Source organism: Macrotis lagotis, chromosome 8 (genome assembly GCF_037893015.1).
Source record: "Macrotis lagotis isolate mMagLag1 chromosome 8, bilby.v1.9.chrom.fasta, whole genome shotgun sequence".
Classification (NCBI taxonomy): domain Eukaryota; kingdom Metazoa; phylum Chordata; class Mammalia; order Peramelemorphia; family Peramelidae; genus Macrotis; species Macrotis lagotis.
This window is the reverse complement of record NC_133665.1, coordinates 143807839-143828280: the sequence shown is the minus strand read 5'-3', so window position 1 is coordinate 143828280 and position 20442 is coordinate 143807839. Positions and strand designations below refer to the sequence as shown.

Here is a 20442-nt window from a genome sequence, read left to right as displayed (position 1 = left end):
GAAGCTTCCTGGGAACCTGTCACCAGTAATTAGCCATCATGACATGCAAGTACTTTACTTGGTACCTTCAAAATTTTACTCTAGTGACCACTGGCAAACGACAAGCTTACATTTTTTAATGGTAAAACTCCAGGTTAAAAAAACATAGTAGAATATAAGCTCTTTCAGGACATGGAATGATTTATCTTTGGTTTTTTTATTATCTGGAATGTAGTAGATACAAAATGACTTGAAACCGAATAGATGACAAGATATACTCAGACATTTGGTCTCTCTTCCCTCCTTGTAAGTGCATGTTTTAATTATTCTTAATTATTGTTCTTAATTATTTCAGGTAACTGATAATAATTTCAGCCTAGAAATAGGAAGACTAGATTATAAAAATAGATGGAGAGTAAGGACCTAAAACTTGAAAACATATAAATATACACACACTTCCCAACCTCTTAGTGAAATTTTAAACTATTAAAGTTTGGATTGAGAGTGTTTGTGTGCAAACATTTGAATGGCAAGACTAAGGAGTCATACATAAAAGGAATACAGAATTTTGAAAATATTCAATCATTCACTGTCTCTCTCCCTGCTTCCCCCCCCCAAAAAAAAAGTTTGTCTCCGTGTGACTCTGCTTGTCTAGAGATTAGCAGAAGAGAGGCCTATACCAGTATTTCGAGAGAATGGACCAGTAATGTAAATTATTTTCAGGGACACTGAGGAGAGCACTTGTGTTTGTTTCTTTGGAGCAGTAATTATAAAGTGGACTGTGCATGTCACAAGGGGAATCGGAATTGCCCTATACAGAGACGGAATCCAAATGCTGCTGCAGATCCTCCACCCCCACCTCCTCTCAGCCTATTGTCCATTGGAGCAGAGACAAGACGGCGGAAAGCACGTCGAAAGGAGCTAGAGATGGAACAGCAAAATGATGTGTTAGATGAGAGCAGTAACCAGCAGCCAGAGGAAGCTCCAGAAGGAGTTACTGTAGCCAGTGATAATGAGGTAATTTCCCTTGTTCTTAGTTGTTAATTGGTATGGGCTCCACATTAACAGGATCCTTGGTGTCACATGGCCTTACTTTTTGAAAGAGAACAGGAGGGTCACATAGTAATACAGGTACAGGAAGTTATTTGTTGTGACTGTCAGAATAACGGAAATTACTCGTTATGCCCAGTGTTCAGAACTACTACTGAACATTAACCTCTATCTTAAAGGATATAGACAATCCTGAAGAGAAGCTGGAAGAGGAGACAGAAGAGTCTGTGGATGAGCAAGGAATTCTGGGCCCTAACAGGCGGGTGAGTACCACCTTTATATGTTCTTTTTCATTTCTACTTCCTTCATGCCAACTTTTTCTACATTTTGGTGGTAAAAGTATGAGTCTCCTTTCAAAATCTGAAATAGTTTCAAGTTGAGAAATCCTATTAAGGTCTTTAGTTTGCCTGTCACCTTTTCATTAAATTTTGCAATTTTAAACAATCCATTCACCTTCTCTCGATTTTCTGTGTATATTTAATTCATTTATATCTGTAAATGTCTTTGCAGATCAGGGTTATATTGTTACATATTTCTTTGTCCCTTCTGGATCTATCTCAGTGCCTTTTGTTAGATAGATATCACTCTGTTCAAAATGCTTCATGTCGATTTCCATCTTGACACTGTCTTGATGGTGGTTTTCCCTGATTTCTCCTTTACTGAAGTCCTTAACTAATGCTCCGTCCTCTCCTCTTTTCCCCAGTCTCGAGAAGAGAGGAAGGTCGAAGCAATCATGCATATGTTTGAAAATTTAGAGAAAAGGAAAAGACGTCGAGAGCAGCCTCTGGAGAAGGGCCGCCTGGATGTAGAAGTGACCCCAGGCTCTGAGGTTCCCGTGCTAGAAGAGTCAAAAACAGAGAACTCTGAACCCGAAGACAGGAACTCAACTTTTAGCGTCGCTGTCCCAGCCATCCCAAATAGCATGGGGGTGAACACTCGGAGGTCTGCCCAAGCAGGGGTAAGAGGAGCAAAAGTATGAGGTCTTCAAAGAGCTTCCTATCATACTGAGAATTGGTTTTCTTATGGAATTCATAATATCCCCAGCCCACCTTTGATGTCCTATAATGATTTTTTAAAAAGTAGTTTTGCCTAACATCACTATGTACAAGGCAATTTGATGCCTTTACATCATCACTTGAAACTGACATTTATTTGTCTCGCAGAAATGATTTATCGGCTTCTATACATATCCTCCTAGAATCACAAAAAAGCTCCTTCTAGCACCCCTCACAGCCAGAAAACATATTTTGTCTTCCTGAAATTAACCCTTAAACTCTGCTTTAGCAAAACAACAAAAAAACTTTGTTTTTTGCACCTGAATAAGAAACAAACTATCCTTCCCCAAGCCCTTTCTGCTAAGAATTCTTCTATTAGGAAACTAACAATAATAACTAATATTTAAGATGTGCAAACTATTTAACATAATTTCATTTCATCCCTATGACAACCCTGGGAAAGGTTATAGAGTTTTAAAACTTGTTCACTGTTGTACATACACATCTTATCTCATTTCCTAATTTCTTTTCAGAAATTAGCAGTGGTTGTCTGTGTGATGGCTTTAAAGTACTTTTGGGGAGTGGGTGTTGTACTTGAAAGTTCTTTTAAAATTAATGTTTCTGAGTTCTCCATTTCATCTTTGGGTAACAGAAGAAGGTGCTCAGAGAAGAAGTTTGTGATGATAAATTTCTAAGATTTTGTCTTTGATACCATAGGATGCTGGTGTGGAAAAACCTATCATCAAGCCAACTCCATCAAGACCCTCTCGACCTCGACCCAAGAGTCGAATTTCTCGGTACCGGACCAGTTCAGCCCAAAGATTAAAGCGTCAGAAACAGGCCAATTCACAGCAGGTGGAATTATCACAAGTTCTTCTAGATGAAGGAGGAAATGGCAACTCGGTGACCCCAGCTGAAATTGGAAGTGTGGACAATGTAGGAGAAAACAGGCCATTGACAGGGACTGACCCAGCAGTATTATTGACTGCTGGAACCCAGGTTAACCGGGCTGTTTTCAAATACCCTAAAACCAAAAAGGTAAGAAATATTGTCATCATATTGGCATGGTCCAACCCTGTTTCATATTAAAATGAGAGAACCTGTAATACCTGTTAGTGGAGATCAATGAATTTGTCAAGTTAAGCTGTTCTAGTCTTAAAATTTCTTAGCCAGGTGATTTTGATGCTTGCTACCCTTTGATATTTCACTTAGAAAAGAGACTGGGAAATATAGATAGTAAAACTTCTAAAAGTTTCTCAGATGTTTGAATTAAAACTGATTTCACACTCCTCAAATCAGTTTAGTTGTAGTTGCTCCTGGTCTCTTTTTTTTGTTTGTTTTCAGATGAGAAACAAGCTGCACTGCTGATTCTGATTCTCCTGCAGCTTTGCTAATGCTCTCTCTCTGCCTTAGTATCTAGTTACAGAGTGGCTGAATGATAAAGCAGAGAAGCACGAGTGCCCCGTTGAGTGCCCTTTACGGATCACCACAGACCCAACTGTGCTGGCAACAACCCTCAACATGTTGCCTGGTCTTGTCCATTCCCCGTTAATTTGCACCACCCCCAAACACTACATCCGCTTTGGTTCGCCCTTCATCCCTGAGAGGCGTCGAAGGCCCCTTCTCCTTGATGGCACATTCAGTTCCTGTAAAAAGGTATGTCTAGGCTCATGTGTTTTCTCACTTAGGCCACCTGTAATCCTGACCTACCTCATTTGTTGACTACATACTCTCCAGATAGCCATAATTTTGACATATGGGTTAATAATGAATTAGTTGTCACTTCATGAATACTGATGCATCAAGAGATCAGTGGAGCCAAGGTGGAATGTGTGCTACATTCTAGATGCTGAAGTTTGTGAGTATTTGCTGTTGTCTTTTGCGAGATCCCTTGAAATTGCTGGGTAAAAGTGAGTAATATTTGATGACTGGGTAAGTAGGAGAGAGAGAGAGGTCTTGATTGAAATTTTTATTATATGACTATGAGAAATTAGGTCCTCTATTGCAGTCATTTATAAATGAAAAATTAAATCTTATCTTTAAAAGCAACTCAGTCATTATGTTGAGGTTAGAAGGGAACAATTAGTTAAAATTGATGAGATTTCTGTTTTTTTGAACATTCCCTTAATGCAAGTAACTATATCACTTGAATCCTTGATTCCCCAGTATCTGTGGGGTATATTGAGATTACCTCTCCCTCCCACCCTCAGCCCCTTTGTCTATGGTATTTGGAGCTAGTTCCAATGATGCCTGTTTTGTTTGTGTCACATTCTTCATGAATTCCCCATAGGCCCTAGGTATTTTTCAGAGTTCATTCTCAGAAAAAGGTCTCTTGCCATCTCAGTGTAGGGGTGACCTTTTATTGCCCTTTCCCTGTTACCAGAACTTCAGGAGAACTTTTTCTTTGGAGGCAGAGTCTGTTCCCTGGAACTCCCTTTTCTCTTATCCTCAGATCTGGATTCAGGCTGCTTTCCTCAATGTCTGCCATGGCTGACAGCCACATTGCCCTCCTCCACTGGAACTATAGCATCACATACATGAGGATGTTCCATATAAATTATTTGATGTGCTGAAGCCTCCAACTCCAGGCAGGTCCTTCCTGACCCCTCCACACTTACAGCTTGCCTCCTCCCTTGCAGAGCAGAAATAATTTGGGCAGTGGGGAAGGAATAACGGGGGTGGGAAAGGGGTTAGGGAAGGGATAAGCAAGGAGGGTGGGATACAGAAGGGAGGAGGGCCCAGGGATCCTAGAGAGGAAAGATACCCCCTGCTAGCCTAGCAACACTCACTGAGTGGGGGATTCTTCCTTCTTGCATGCTTTATTGAAGTATTTGTGACACTCCTCATTTTGTGTGGGAAGCTTTCTGAAGTAAAATTAGTGAAATTTAAGATATCTTGGAACAGTTTCGAGAGACTTCAGTTAGTTCATAACCATAACAATGAGCAGCTTTAGTATTTACACAAGTAGTAGTAGTAGCATTCTTCTTACAGAAAATCCCAGAGAATATTTCTTAAAATAATTTTATTGAGTATTTATCAAACTAGAAGAGAGGAATTTGATCTCAAGAACTTCCTCATACCAGGAAAACTCTCCTTATGTCTCTGGTACTATCTGAGAAGAAAAAAAGTTTGCTTAGTAAAAACTTGATGAACCTCTGTTGTCTTCAACATTATTCTCACCATATTTTAAACAGAATGTGAAGGTAGAAACCAGGAAATTATAGTCTACCTATGTTCTTGGCATTTAGCTGCTCCCGCCTAGATAGATTGCAAATTTTTAAGTTCTGTATTTTGCAAGTCCTGTGTGGAAAAATTAAGAGCCCACTGTGTAAGGCTTAGGAAACAGTATTTAAAATAGTAGTTGAGGTATGATTTGTGAACGTAAAGAAAAATTTTTCCTTTCATATATCTTTAGCTGGATCTAATGCAATCCTGAGAGTATTACGTACTTTAAAATGTTAACCATTAGTAGGTAATGCAACATCCTTCCCTGCCCTATTTAAGGATTGACAACTCTCTGAGAAGAATTAGAGTAGTTCTTTGAAAAAGACTAAACCAGATTTGTATCTTTAAGTCCCTTCCAAGCTCTGATTTTATGCTGATTACAGTATCAGCTCTCCTTTGCCTTATATTTATTCCTGTACTCATCTTCCACACTTAAATGGAGACCTAAGAGAATTAAAAAAGATGTGGTTGTGACCATGTCACATATGGTTGAACAGTGGCATTTCTTTAAGCTCTCTCATTTGAGTATATAAACATTTCTTATCTTTGTAACGTGGCAAAAGGGGACAGTATTCCCACTTAGACCAAAATTCTTTCTTTAAATATTTTCTTTATCCTCTACCATCTGAATTGTGTCATATGGAATAGCCACTTTTCTGTCAAAGTAGCAAAGCAATCACATAATTTAGTAGTTCTCTATTTTGAAAGAATTAAGTTACTTTAAAATTTTTGTGAGAATGCATCATGATTTTAATGAGATAGCACTAATAGCTGCATTTATATGGTATTTTTTTGTTTTAAAAACCATACACACACACACACACTTTTCACCAGTTTTTGTTTTTTTAAAAAGAAATCAAGACTCAGAGAGTTAAATGATTTGTCTAAGCACACTGTTACAGGCAGAATTCCAACTCGGGTCTTCCTGAATCCAAAACCAGTGCTCTTTCCTCTGTCGTGTTGCCTTTCATAAAGAATATAAGAAAATATTAGTATGAACTGTTTTTGAACTACATTTTTGGCCTAAACTATCTAAATATGAAATCTCACATTTCTGATTTGAGAATAATATGTATTTTATCAAACAGTAAGAACATGGTTTTAAGGAAAACTAGTAATTCAGTTAAATCTTCTGATTAGTCATCTAAATCAGATAAACCTTTTAAAGGGACAAGAAGGGTATATAGTTAGCGAATGAGCTAAGTGTTCAGCACAGGGAGTCATCAAAGCATATTTCCTTGATTGTGTGTAGAAATTATACTAAAACCTTTGTGTAAATATTTGGATTCTTGAGGAAACAGTCTATAATTCTGCTTTTAAAAGGTATACTAATTGATACTAACAGCCTCAATATAAGTCCAAGTTGTGTCTAAACAATTTTGATCCCCAGAGTTCCTAGAATTATTTAAATTATTATATTCTTACAGAATTGAACTTTATATTAATGTCAGAGTACTAGTAAAATAAATTGTGGATGGGGGTTGCATTTTTCTAGTTATGAATTGAGTGAAGATTCTGGAAGTGCACTGTCTTATCAGTAATACCCACTATGTGCTCTGTAAATCTCTGTGATAACAATGGGGAAAAAAAGCATTGGATAAGGACAGCTATTTTCCTTGATTAATTAGATCACTTATGCTACTTATTTGAAACAAAAACCTTTGAAGTAAAATTAGATATTGTGCATTAAAGACAATAATTTTCATTATGTATTTGCCTTCACATTATTTCAAAGCAGCAAATATTTGAGGATTTGCTGGTTGCTCAGTATCTGGGGCAGGGTTGGGAGAAGTGAGAGACTATCAAAGAGATTTCTGAAAGATGGGACCATCTAATATGGAGAACAAGATAGATGTACTCAATAACAGTCTCATGCAAGATTAGAAAACAGACATAAGTGTCCTAACTGACTATTTAGAGTAGATTATAAGGGTTCAAAAGAAGGAACTAAGAAATTTTAAGAAATAAGATGTGTTTCAACTGGAAGAGTTTTTGTCCCAAGTTTTTTAGATCTTTAGATTTAATTGGAACCTTTTAGATAAAAAGATTCTTTATAAAGTTCTGGAAAACTCTGAAAATCTCCAACAGTTCAGTGAGATTTGCCTCTAGAGTTTGTGGTAAATGTTTGAACTTAGAGCTATGGGGTATTTTCATTGCTTGGGATCTTCCTGCCTGGACTCTCAGTGGTTTCATCTTACCTTATCATTAGAACCAATTCTAATTTTTGTAATCTAGTCCATTCGACACTTTAGAAAAATCCCTTTCTTCCCTCCCCACCTCCCAATTAAACTTTTTATCAGGACAAAGCATAGTGACCACAAATTAATCCAGACTACTCTTTTAAAAAAAGAATTTTTTTAAAAAAGGATCCTATGCAGAGGATACTTGCAGCAATGAGGATTGCTTGATCATTTTCTTTTGACTCATATTTTCAATATCCTTTCTCCGATGATGTGGTTGAGCTATTTGAACTTAAGTCTATTTCTGTGATTTTTTTAAACCAATATTTTAAAGGTGAGAGAGATTATATCCTATATTTTTCTGACAGCATGGTATCCTGAAAAGTGGATATTTATCAAATTACACTTATACTCATCTTGGTATTTATAATTTTATTTTTGTCATTTGACATACAACAGTGACACTATATGATGCTTTCAAGGCAAAATTAGCATTTCTTGACTAATTTTTCCAGAAACATGCCTTGGGCCTCTAAGAGTAAAGACCTATCTGTTAGAATTGCTCTATTTTGGTGAAGAGAATATTTACTTACCTGTAATTCTTGTTCTCTAAAGATGTAAAATTATGATAATTCACCCTTGCTCTTCCCATTTGGGGGAGGGTTTGACTCATAAATTTATGTTTATCAAAATCCAATCTGTCTTGTGTTAGGGCAGGAGAGTCACAGAGTGGTGAGATCCTACAACTGTGTATCTTAAGAGAACACAAATTAGAGGTAAGAAATTTTCTCTCTTCCACAGGATACATGATTTACTATCCTAACCTTATACAGTCTGACTCAAATGTTTCATATCTTCATATTAATTTAAGCACTGATAACTCCAAAAATTTGCAGATGGTTAGAGAGCCATTTCGTTTGACTTTATCCCCTTTTTGATATCTCCCAGTGGTTATTTCCTCTAGTGAATAGCATTAATTGTGCACAATTTAATTGTAGCACTTGTCAGAAAGACACCACAGGATATTATATTTGAGAGTGGAATCAGTTGGGAGCATGTTGTGTGGTACCTGTAGTGGAAAATTACTTCTCTTCAAATTCCTTCCCTCTTCAGGGGTATTCTCAGTATGGAGCAGGCGACACCTAGTGATGCTTGGGTTTTTATAGTTGGTTGCTTTTAGGATGAGAAGGGGCTCTCAAGGAAATTTCAAAATGTCTCACTAGTCCACAAAAATTGAGAAGAACTTCAGTTGTCCTTTGATTTTGTTAATCCAGACCCCGTTCTAAGAGCCAATTTCCTGATTTTTGTTTTTTTCCAAGGAGTTGATTGGGCAAGTGTGTTTATGGTGAAGCACAGGACATGAACTTGTAATAGTTTGCAAAACTAAGTGAGTTTGTGGATTATCATTCCTCACTAATTAACATGGTATCCTGGTGAACATATTTTACATAGGTAAGCCTGTTTTTAAAAAGCATTGTCACTAATCATTAATCGGACTTTTTTGTTTCAGCGCTGGATGAAGCAAGCTCTAGAAGAAGGGATGACTCAATCCTCATCTGTCCCCCAAGAGAGTAGAATTCAGCATCTATACCAAAGCAATGAGAACAGTAACTCTTCTAGCATCTGCAAAGACAATGCAGGTATATGCTTGAATATAATATATACTAGTCAAGGGATTGATTTAAAAACCAAAAAATGGTTTTTCCTTAGAATTATGAGGCATATTATAACAGCTGTCATACCCTCTTGTCATTCAGAGTTACTACCCTGTCCAGTTTTCACTTTGCGTCATTTGTCTAAAGAATTTATGATTTCAGAATACCAAGGTAGTCTGCGTGTCTCTTCTCAATAATTATAAAATTAATAGAATTTGGACTTTTTAAGTCAAATTCTATAATGTAGTAGATTAAGAAAAGCCTGCTTTGGAGCCAAGAAGACCTGGATTCAGGGCTCACTCTTAACATATTGGTTGTGTGACCGTTGGCGAGTGACTTAACATCTCAATTCCTCAGGCTACTCTATTGTTTTTGTTTTTCTGTTTTTTTGCAGGATAATGAAGTTAAGTGACTTGCCCAAGGTCATACAGCTAGGTAATTATGTGTCTGAGGTCAGATTTGAATTCAGGTCCTCCTGACTCCAGGTTGGTGTTCTATCCATTTTGCCACCTAGCTACTCTAAAATCATAAGTTGTAGAACAGTCATCATTCTGCATTGGAATTTCTTCTGGGACTTTCTAAAAGACATGTGAACTCCTAGGGCAAAAAAAAGCTTTTTTGCAGATCTTGATTTTTAAAGTACTATATAGGGGGCAGCTAGGTGGTACAGTGGTTAAAGCACCGGCCCTGGAGTCAGGAGTACCTGGGTTCAAATTTCAGCTCAGACACTTAATAATTACCTAGCTGTGTGGCCTTGGGCAAGCCACTTAACCCCATTTGCCTTGAAAAAATCCTAAAAAAAAAAAGTACTATATAAAATGTTAAGAATCCAGCTGATCTAATGGATTGAGGCCAGTCATGTAGTCAAAAAGTCCTGAGTTTCAAAACCCATCTCTGACAAATGTTATCTGTGTGGCTTTGGACAAGTTCATGCAACTATAAATTGGAGAGTAATTGCTAATTTTTTAGCAATTTTTTTCTGTATTTGTGGATGGAATTTCCTCCTTGGGAATACACAGTGCAGATTAGTTAAATTTTTCAGAAATTTAGATAGTCTTAAATAGTTATTTTACATCTTTATTTTCAGAGAAAGATCTCGAGTCAGGGATCATTTTTCCCAGGATACCGATTTTTCCAGACAAGGAAAAATGTATAACGTAACAGCAGAATTGGTTATGAAAAGTTTGGATTAATATATTAGGGCCAGAAATACCTGTTTATGTAAGAAAGGAACAAGGAGATGGGGGTTGGCATGAGAGAAATTAGTTATTTTCTAGTATATTTCGAAAATTAGTAAATTATTCTAAGAGAAGGTAGGCTTAAAAACCCATTTAGACTCCTCTTTGATGGCTAAATTTCCAAGAAACTGGAAAATCATCCAAACTTTTCCTGCCTCCAGACAGAATTTAGTGAAAAATCTGTTTCCCAGCGGGGGGGGGGGGGGGGGGGGGGGCTGAGTAGTATCTTTAGTTAGTAAGTATGAAGTGCCTGCTACACAAATAACTCACAAGCCAGCTAACTGTGGAGAATGAGTTGGAAAGGGGGATATGCCTTCGATTTAAGGGAATTAAGAAAAGCTTCTCAAAAGAAGGTGGGGTTTTAGCTGGGACTTGAAAGAAATCAGTAGATAGGTAAAAAAGAAGAGAATTCCAGCCATGGGTGGCCAGTGGAAATATTCAGAGTGGTGAAATGAAATATTTTGTTCAAGGAACAGCAAGAAGGACAGTGTGACTGGACTGCAGAGTCCATGATGGGCGTTGGGGGAAATGGGGGGGGGGGCTTCAAATGTTAGCCAGATTTTTCTATTAGCATTTGGGGACTATTGAAGTTTATGGACTTGGAGAGTATGTGGGAGGAAGTCATGGTCAGATTTGCTCTTTAGGAAGATTACTATGGTAGCTGAATGGATGATAGACTGGAGTGAGGTGAGTTTCATGACAGAGAGAGCAACTTGTAGGTTATAGCAGAATTCTAGTGTCAGACAATAAAGACCTGTGCAACTAGGGTGGTGGCAGTGCCATAGAAGGGAGTTGGGTATAGATGAGAAGTTACATTAGGATTGACAAGTCTTAACAGTGGGTTGACTATAAACTATGGGAAAAGTGAAGAACTGAGACTGATAGACTGCACCTTGGGACAGGGAGGACAATGGAAAATGAGAGGGGGAGGAGTGTCAGACCATGAGTCTAGTTTAGCATGCCCAGACATCCAGCATGGTTAGAGGTCAGCAGAGGGGTTGTAATGGATTGGGAGTCTCACCATAGGAGTCAATGAGGTCACCCAACAAAATAGAGGGAGAAGAGAAGAGAGCCTTGAAGGGATACCTGTGGGGAAGTAGGCTTGACCTGGGCAAGAGATGAAGAGAAGGATGGTGGTTATAGAACCAGAAAAGAAAGAATGAAACACTAATACAAGGTTGACTGGAAAGAGGGAGAAATGTGGAGATGACCAAAGAATACTGAATGTGGAGGTCAGGCATCAGAGGGGAGAAGCAGCAACATTTACTAAACACCTACTGCATCCCAGGCACCCTGCTAAGTTAGGCAATGCAGATAAAAAAAATAGAAGAACAAAAAGGACAATCCTTGCCTCTAAGGAACGTGGGCAGGGGTCATGTCTTAAAGAAGGAATTCAAAGTGGGGATGGTAGAAAAGAAATAGAACTCCAAAAGTAGTTCAGCCAGGTGAGAGATGAGATGATCTGAACCAGACTGCCTCCCTAAATAGAAATTTGGTTCCTCCCTTCTTTCAGGTCGGAGGGGTGTAGTGATAAGGTAAAATTCCAAGAATAATTGGATCTTGCAAGTGGATAAAATAAAATTTCTCCCCAATGATAACTGGGGTGGCGATCAGAAAAGTCCCAAAGTAGGGCAGCCAGGTAAGAAATGAGATAGTAAGAGGAAAGAAAGTGGAATTACCTTGGTAAATAGCTTTTGCTTTGTCAAGGCTTTTAGGTATAAAAGGGAGGAGAAAGGTATGGGATGATAACTATAATAGATCAAGTGATTTTCTTTTTTTTTTTTAAGATGGAGTCATGGACATGTTTATAATACGGAAAGATATAGTTCATTAATAAGTTTACTGAAATCAGATTAAATGAATAGGCCAAAGGCAAGGTTTCAATAATTAAGTAACAATAACTAAGGAAGAAGCATTAAAATCATTAGTTTATATCAGCTAAGAAGATGCTGAGACATTGATAGCCTTAGTTTTAATAGCTCTAATAGGACCTCTTTTCTAATAGCTATTTTCCTTTTAAATGCCCAGATACCAGTAGTGCTATAAAAATTCATCATGGAACTGAAAAAAGTAGTACATGGAAAGGACCTTACATATTTCAAGTAGAATGGAATTGGGGACTATTTGGGTAACCATGATAACTCAACTCCCATCATATTTCCTAACGTATATTGAACTTTGATAATGTTTTTGCAGGAGTTTCTTGCATGGCAGAAAGGATAGTGGTGAAAAATCCTACTATTACATGTATAAAATAAAAAAAAGTGAAATACTGAAATTTCATCAAAAGACAATTAAGGCAGGGTGGCTAGGTAGTGCAATGGAGTCAGGAGGACCTCAGATCAAATCTGGCCTTGGACACTTAATAATTACCTAGATGTGTGGCCTTGGGCAAGCCACTTAACCCCATTGCCTTGCAAAAACCTTTTTAAAAAAGACAATTAAGGCAAAACAGGAAACCATGCACCAATTAAAAATCTAGGTAGAGGCTGAGCAGAATTCTGGAAGGTGTGGGCCTTTTTTTTTTTTTAAGGCAATGGAGTTATGTGACTTGCCCATGGTCACACAGCTAGGCAATTATAAGTGTTTAAGGTCAGGTTTGAACTTAGGTCCTCCTGACTCCAGGGTCAGCACGTTATCCATTGTGCTACTTAGCTGCCCCTGGGGCTTTTTTTTGGAAATCCATTTCTTGTAGCCTTCATTTTCATAAAAGAACCTAGTGTCTACAAGAAGAGTGAGCTAGCCAGTTATTATCTTAAAACAGAACCGTTGTTGGATAGCAAGAATATTGCTTTTTGAGTATAGATTCTTAACTGAAAGGTATAAATTGTGATTTAATCTGTTTCAAACAAGTCATTTTATCTATTTGTATTAATGTTTGTTTTGTTACCCAGGAAATATAGAAAATTTGAATTATTCTCAAATGACTATTTAGTCTACCTTTATTCTTTGTAGGCATTTTTTACACAATTTATCAAGTATTAGTGATAATTTTTAAAATAAAGAAACCTAAAATTGAGGGGCTAAGTGTGAATCAGTAAATTGTCCCGATTTATAGAATTCTTACCTACTTAAAAAAATAGAAGAAACTACTAAAGGCAAAGCCTCAATATATTCAGAATGCACTTAAGTAAGATAAGAATTAGTGGTTGTTGATGTGGGAAAGAAATGTGAAGAATGTTCCTAAAAATTGACTGTTTATTTTGCCTGATAGATTTAAAGCAGGGGCGGGGAAACTTTTTTCCTGCCAAGGACCAAAACTTAAAAACTAGTCTGCTATATTTGGTCAAACATTTAATTAATTTCATTCCTAAAAATTTACTAGAATCTTGAATTTTGAGTTCATTGTGCCAGTGCCAGGCCAAATGATTTTGCTGGCCTTATATGGCCCATGGGCCATGCATTCTTTGCCCCTGATTTAAAGGATTTCATGGGCTCTTGATAAGAAAGTTGGCTATTTGATTTGAGCTGAGCTGAAAGAGATTGTTACATAAGTGAATCTCAAATAGGAACAAAGTAGGTTCGGAGTTTTCCCTGAGAAATTGGGAGTCTTTAAAAAATATTGTGGATGCCATGACTAACTTTGTGGGCTTTTCTTTTGAGAATTACTAATGGAATAAGACAACCAGAAGAAAGGAATTTAAAAGGATTGTGGGTTGGAGATTAATGCATTTACTGCAGATCCTCCTGTTAAGCTACAGTTTCAATTTCTCATCCAAGCTTTGTATTTCACAGACTTACTGAGCCCATTAAAGAAATGGAAGTCTCGCTATCTGATGGAGCAGAATGTTACCAAGTTACTGAGGCCTCTGTCTCCGATCACACCTCCGCCTCCCATCCCTCCCATCTCCAGCTCTCAGAGCCCACAGCTTACCGTGCCCTGTTCGACCCTTCCAGGAGAGGAGGAATGTCGGAATGGATATGGCTTAATGTTCTCACCAATTCCATCTCTTGCTACTAGTCGCTGCAATACGCCCCTGCAGTTTGAGGTGATTGGGGTTTGGTGTTGGGAGGGACCAGATATGATGATTCTGTACATTAAACACCCATACCAGTTGTGATCATCCCACAAATGTGTCTAATCATGTGCTCACAGTGTCTCTAGAAATGAGAACTCTCAAGGCCACCTCTTAGCCTCACATCTTGGAAACTGCCACCATTCTCCACAGAACAGGATCAGTGATACCACCCATCCCATTGCCTTTCTTTTGCATGCCAGTTCATGAGCCTCAATCCCGCTGGCAATAAGCATGCTAGCCTTCCTGCTTTATCTGTAGTTTCTCCCCTAAAAAGTAATAAGCCTCTAGCTCCACAGACCAACCACAAGACACCATTGGGAAAATTCTAGTTAGACTGAGGAGTCTTGAGTCTGGCCAGTTTTGGTTTGGTTTTTTTTATTTCATATTGCTGCCTCATTCTATAGTTTCATGGAACATTGTGGCACATGAGTGTTTGCACATCAGTTCACTTCATTGTCTCGTTTAGAAATGAGGGAAAGGCAAGTAGTTATCAACATGCAATATCATACATTTTTATCATCTATTGTCCAGTGTATGATAGAAATGTATCAGTATATACTTCAGCTTTTTCTAGGGGTAATCCTGAACCACTTGGTATTCCAGTTTGGGTGACAAGAGGTTTGCTGGGTAGAATTTATTAAGCATCCATCTCTGCATGTTGCTTTAATAGGTGTCATACATAATTTAACTAAAAAGACACCATCTCTTCCTGCTTTTCAGCAAAGTCTTTTCTAACTGAGCATGCTCAGCTCTGCCCCTAAGGCTCTGCCTGTATGTAGATTTTACTTCTCCAGGTGTTCTCGGTTAGAAGTGAGTGTTGTAGCTGATCACAGAGGCATCTCTGCCCTCCCTCCAGAGCTTAGGTGAGTGCTTGGCCGGCAGCACAGTGGATCATATAACGCCAGGTCAGAAATATGATGGATTACACACAAAACTGAAATCTTGGAATTAGCCTTCCTAGTCCCAGATTGAATAAGAGCACAATGCTTCTCTTTGGAGAAGACTCTTTAGACTATATCTTTCAGGTTGCAACTAATTTTCCCAGAGATTTTGCTATATGAGTAAATTAAATTAATCTAATTTAATTTAATTTTCACTTGATTCCTCTGGAGTTGGTTTTTTAAACTAGCCAATTCAGGCCACTTGAATTTTGGCTTCACTTGTATTTGTAGTTGAAGCTTACTCTTCAGTTAACAAATTAAAAGTTTCATAGAACAAAGTTCTCCCAAGGAGAAACCATTGTAGTAATAGTAAGATAATCTGTATTAGTTTTATTAATACCAAATCCTTTTTTTCAGACTCGGCCATTTAGACCTTTGTTCCCATTTTTTCCACCACTTGAAAGGAACCTTGCTTTCTCTGCCTCTGGGATAACATGATACCAAAGCTTCCCAGCTGCACAGTCCACAAATAAGTCTAGATTATGGCTATCCATTTACTCTTTCATGGTGGCATCTAATTTTTAACTCTTTATCAAGAAGGAATTTAGAAATTGAAGAGTAATTTCCCTTCCATGTCAATTAAATTTAATACTCTGATGTACCTCCCTCCTGTTGTATGTAGCAGGGGAGTTTATTACCAACCCCCTAAAACTAATATTTGATATGTTGTTCTTCATACAACCACAAAACAGCCTTTAGTGAACTATTTGTATAGGTTAATAAATCCCTCTCTCCAATAACTACAAAACATCAGAATCAGCAGACTTTAAAAATCATTGTTTTGAGACTCTAGGGAAACAAAAATGGGACCAAAATTGTCCCTGCCTGGGAAGAGCTCACATTTTACTAAGATATATTTACTAAATATATAGATATAGATATAGATAAGCAAATACAAAATAATTTTAGGAAGGAGAAAGCACTAACATCTGTTCTAAAATCTGATTTAATTAAGGAAAATTAAAGCTTTTCTTATCAGTAAAGCAAAACTTCCACCTTCCTGGCCTGTTTCATGTCACTGCACTAATTGCCATGTTTTCCTATATTCTAGTCCAGGGGTAGAAGGAGTCCTTTGTCTTTGAAGGATTAGACCCACAGGGGGAAAACAGACCACAGCTTAATTGTGAGAATTTCTATTTTTGAAAGAAAAAAGTCAAACAGGTTCAACTTGGCCACTTGATAAATTTAAAAGAATAGGGAATGTGAATGTTTCCTTCATTGAATACAAATAAACTTAACTGGCCATAATAGAAAAGTGAAATAATTTGGAGTTGGGAGGGAGAGGCTGGGAAATGAAGTTATTCAAGACCAAGACAAAAAGACTTTTGGAGTCAAGAGAAAGTAGGGACATAAGGAAATAAAGTTAAATGTGAAAGACCTATCCCTAATCCTGATTCCCTACAACCTTCCCTCCCTCCTCCCTTCCCAGATTTTGCTCCAGTGCTTTGGCCTACATCCTCCCTTCCATCCAATACCTTGATAAAAATTCCCCAATTCAGGTCCCCATATCCTCCATATTCCTACCATCAAGAGTCTTGTGCTGAAATAGTCTTAATTGCTACCTTTATTGCTGGTCACCATCTCCCAAACCCACAGCTCCATCTGCTTTTCAGCTTTCCATTTGGGTAAAATCTGTCCAGTATTATACCAGCTCTTCCCTTCATCAGTTCTCTTAGCCAAGGTCTTATTAATACAACCATTTAGTTTCCCCCTTCCCCATCTCACCATTCCAAAAGTAGGATTTATTCCTAATAGTCTAAGATGTTAATCTCTGAGATCATTTCAGAGTAAAATAGTTAAGAATGTCTCAGTGTAGCATATCGGGCCCTGAATCTTATTCTGGAACTCTTTCAGGTGTATAATATATTTGTGGATTTGAACATCTGAGAGAAGTAATATGGGAACCTGATAGATACTTGTTTAGAAGGGAAAAAAGGTTATGGTGGTTTATAAGAAATTACACTAAGGACCAGATACTACCTTTAAGCCAGAAGTTCCCTATTCCCATTGCATATCCCTTGAATACCTATTCAGAATACAAATCTCCCTATTCCAGAATGCTGCCAGAACCTAAGAAGCATTCTTTTTCCTGCCCATGCTCCTCCCCTCATAGTCTGCTGAAAGATAGAAGGAAATGAAAAAGAGGAACCATTTAGAAAATGGGAATGTAGAATCCCACCAATAATTAAGTCAGGTTCTACCTCATAAATCACAAATGATAGGTTGCCAACCTCTGATCTAGAATATAAAGAAATATCATACTGTAGAACCATACCACTCTTAATTCATGACTACTGTCCCCTTGGGATATTTACTTATAACATGGTAAAAATAGCATGATTTGATCTAAATGCTTTCTAAGGCATTCGGAAGCATTTAAGTTACCAAATCAGTGACCATTGGGATGCATTCTACAGTTGAGTATTTCCCCTGTGCATTCTGATAAGAAAAGTCATGGCTAACATCTATGCTTGCTTTTACTTTATTTATTTTTTTTGTTTTGCTTCTTGACTTTGAGTAGATGAATAACAAGATGCTTTTCCCTCCTCTAGAACATATCCTCCCCTGAGAGTTCCCCTGCGCATAGGCCCGAGTCCCTGTCACCCGAGGTAGTTATCACACCATCTCAATCACACTCGGAGGCTGAGAGTGAGTGTGCATGAGTGTGGACCTGAGTGTGTGGGGAGGGACCAAGGGAAGAGTGTGAATGGGGTGCTGGGCTGGAGGGTGGCTGATCTTTCCCAGTAAGTTGAATGAATCTTAGAATGTGTGACTGCTCAGGATTAACCAGATGTAGATCAAGGAAAGCCAAGTGATTGTGTGGTTTGTCTGTGGGATGGTGAAGGCATCACCCTGTGAAAAGAGTGGTTAAGAACTGGAGTGAAGTTTGAAGGCATGTCTGAGAACTTGGAGAAGATGACCTAAGTAAGACAGGAATGCCTAGACTCTTTTAGGAAAGGAGAAACTACCTGAGCCAGAATTGAAAGTTAGTTGGGGTTTATTTTTACAGGCTTATGAGAGGAAAGAACTGGTCCTAGTTTGATGAGAAATAGCTTGTCCCTGCTACACCATGGGAAAAACAATTCTTTTATTCACTTGTGTTTTGGGTATTGGGTATTTTTCTGAGAGCTAAATGATTATTCTACTGTCTGACTTTTAGATCAAACTATCTCCCTGACTGACTGCCTTTACCTGATATGAGTAGTGCCAAATACTTCAGAGAATGAGTAAATAAATCTCAAGGTCTTCATTGAGATGAGGCACTCATGCCTTTGGGAGCTATCCTTTTTCCACAGGGTTTCATTGACTTGACTACCAAAGTTGTATTGTAAATTGCAGCAAAACCAACTATGTCTGGTTGTTGTCTGAAAGCTGTAATGCTATAGCCAGAGTATGTGAAGGTTTTAATTCCAGAGCTTCATAAATGAAGAAGTGTAAAATCTTCCAAATTATGTGTTCAAGTCCTAAAATTGAAACCATGGGAATAGATGTAGTTCATGTTGCAGTCTCTGAAAGGTGAAGGTGGTGATGTTCTAATGGAGAGGAAGTTAAGTTTTGTTTTGGTACTTTAATGTAAAAGGGAGAAATCTGTCTTTTCTTGGTGCTCAAGACCCTTAGGTGCTGTAGTGATGCAGTGTCTTGGTGTACCATTCTATGTAGAAGGAATATCAGTAGTTAAGAGTAAAGTAATGTCTTCCTTCAGGAGACATTACACAACTGATCCATTATTGGAAATTGACTGTCAGTGTGTGTATGTCTTGGTGGCAATTTGTAGTCAGTACATTGTAAAGTAGTGACATAGCTGAAAAGAAACAGTTTAGGTGCATGTATGGTTCTGGAATGTTGTGTTGTAGTGGGACTATGCAATTATTTATCTTCTGGTGTGCTGATGTGTTTAATAGATGGTAAGCTAAGAATTGAATGATTACAAAGTTGGATGTAAAACAGACCTGGTTAATAGTGCAAATGAATGAATAAATGACTGAAGGAAGTACTGGTTGGTTGATGTCTTTAATACCATTCATCTTTGTTGAACTAGTAACTTAAATACTCCCCTTTCCTTCTCCCCCCACCCTTCTTTCCTTCGCCCTTCCCCCTCCTAGCCTCCATCAGTATTAATTTAGAAATGAATACATCAGGAGCCAGTTATCTTAAGACACCAGTCTCACTTCTATAACGTGCATGGGGCTCAGGTAATTCCCTTATTTTACTGCAAGTCCCTTATTGTATTGCAAGGTGACTCAGCAAACTCGAAAAGCTGAGCAGATGAGATAGTCTCATTTGACCAATTCTTTAATTCTTAGTTCCTGAGAACTTTCCTCTGGAAAGACTTAAAGCAGTGTAGGGAAAGGCTGGGGGTTTATTAGACATCTGGCCTATGTAACTGTCATTATGTGGAGCTTTTGCAGACATTAATGGTTTTCTTTCCTCCACTACCATCACCCCATCTTTTCTGCCTTACTTTCTCACCTGTACCCTTTACTCCCTTCCTTTCTGCCCCTCTTTGCTTTCTCCCCTACCCCATGTCTTCGTTGGTTTGTTTTTCCAGCTTGGTCTCCGGACAGACATGGATATGGCAAAGGTAGGATACCTTGAGCCTAACACTAACAACTGCCTGGAGAGACAAGTCTTGCTCAACCCTGGTCAATCTGACCTGGCCTCTCAGCCATCCATCCCTTCCACATCGGAGAGCAGCCACCAAGGCAGTAATGGAGATGGACAACAGACCCTTCTAAGAAATTCAGACCAGGCCTTTCGGACAGAATTTAATTTAATGTATGCCTTCTCACCTTTGAACGCTATGCCTCGAGCAGATGGACTGTTGCGAGGTTCTCCCGTGGTGGGAGATAGGAAACCTTTAAATTCTGACGGGAGGTATTGTAGCTCTCCTGCAGAAGGGTATTCCAGCCGACATGAACACGGTCTAATGAAAGATATATCACGTGGATCAATGTCACCTTGTGGTGAGAAGGCCAGTGATGGAGTCAAGCCTACCCCCCAGAACCCACCACAAAGGAAGAAGGTAAATATTTTCACAACTGATGTCCAGGTATTAGATAGTTTTCCTTTTCAGAACATACAGATTCATGACCACAAAGTTTTTCCTAGAGAATGGAAAGCAAATATATGTCCTTTTTAAAATTCAGAGACCAAGATATG

At 38.3% G+C, this 20442-nt stretch overlaps 1 protein-coding gene across 14 annotated transcripts in view; it reads left to right on the top strand.

Moving 5' to 3' along the window:
- SETD5 (SET domain containing 5) overlaps positions 1-20442 on the top strand; it is a 73081-nt gene that overhangs the window by 43554 nt on the left and 9085 nt on the right. For 9 of the 14 annotated variants that reach the window (XM_074198641.1, XM_074198640.1, XM_074198638.1 and 6 more), the window contains 9 exons: positions 741-996; positions 1209-1292; positions 1733-1987; positions 2742-3062; positions 3438-3680; positions 8940-9069; positions 14058-14311; positions 17835-17891; positions 19832-20305. In XM_074198641.1, coding sequence (XP_074054742.1) covers positions 741-996; positions 1209-1292; positions 1733-1987; positions 2742-3062; positions 3438-3680; positions 8940-9069; positions 14058-14311; positions 17835-17891; positions 19832-20305 — 2074 coding nt within the window. The remainder of the gene's footprint in view (positions 1-740; positions 997-1208; positions 1293-1732; positions 1988-2741; positions 3063-3437; positions 3681-8939; positions 9070-14057; positions 14312-17834; positions 17892-19831; positions 20306-20442) is intronic. The other 5 variants (XM_074198647.1, XM_074198645.1, XM_074198650.1 and 2 more) reach the window with 3 other exon arrangements.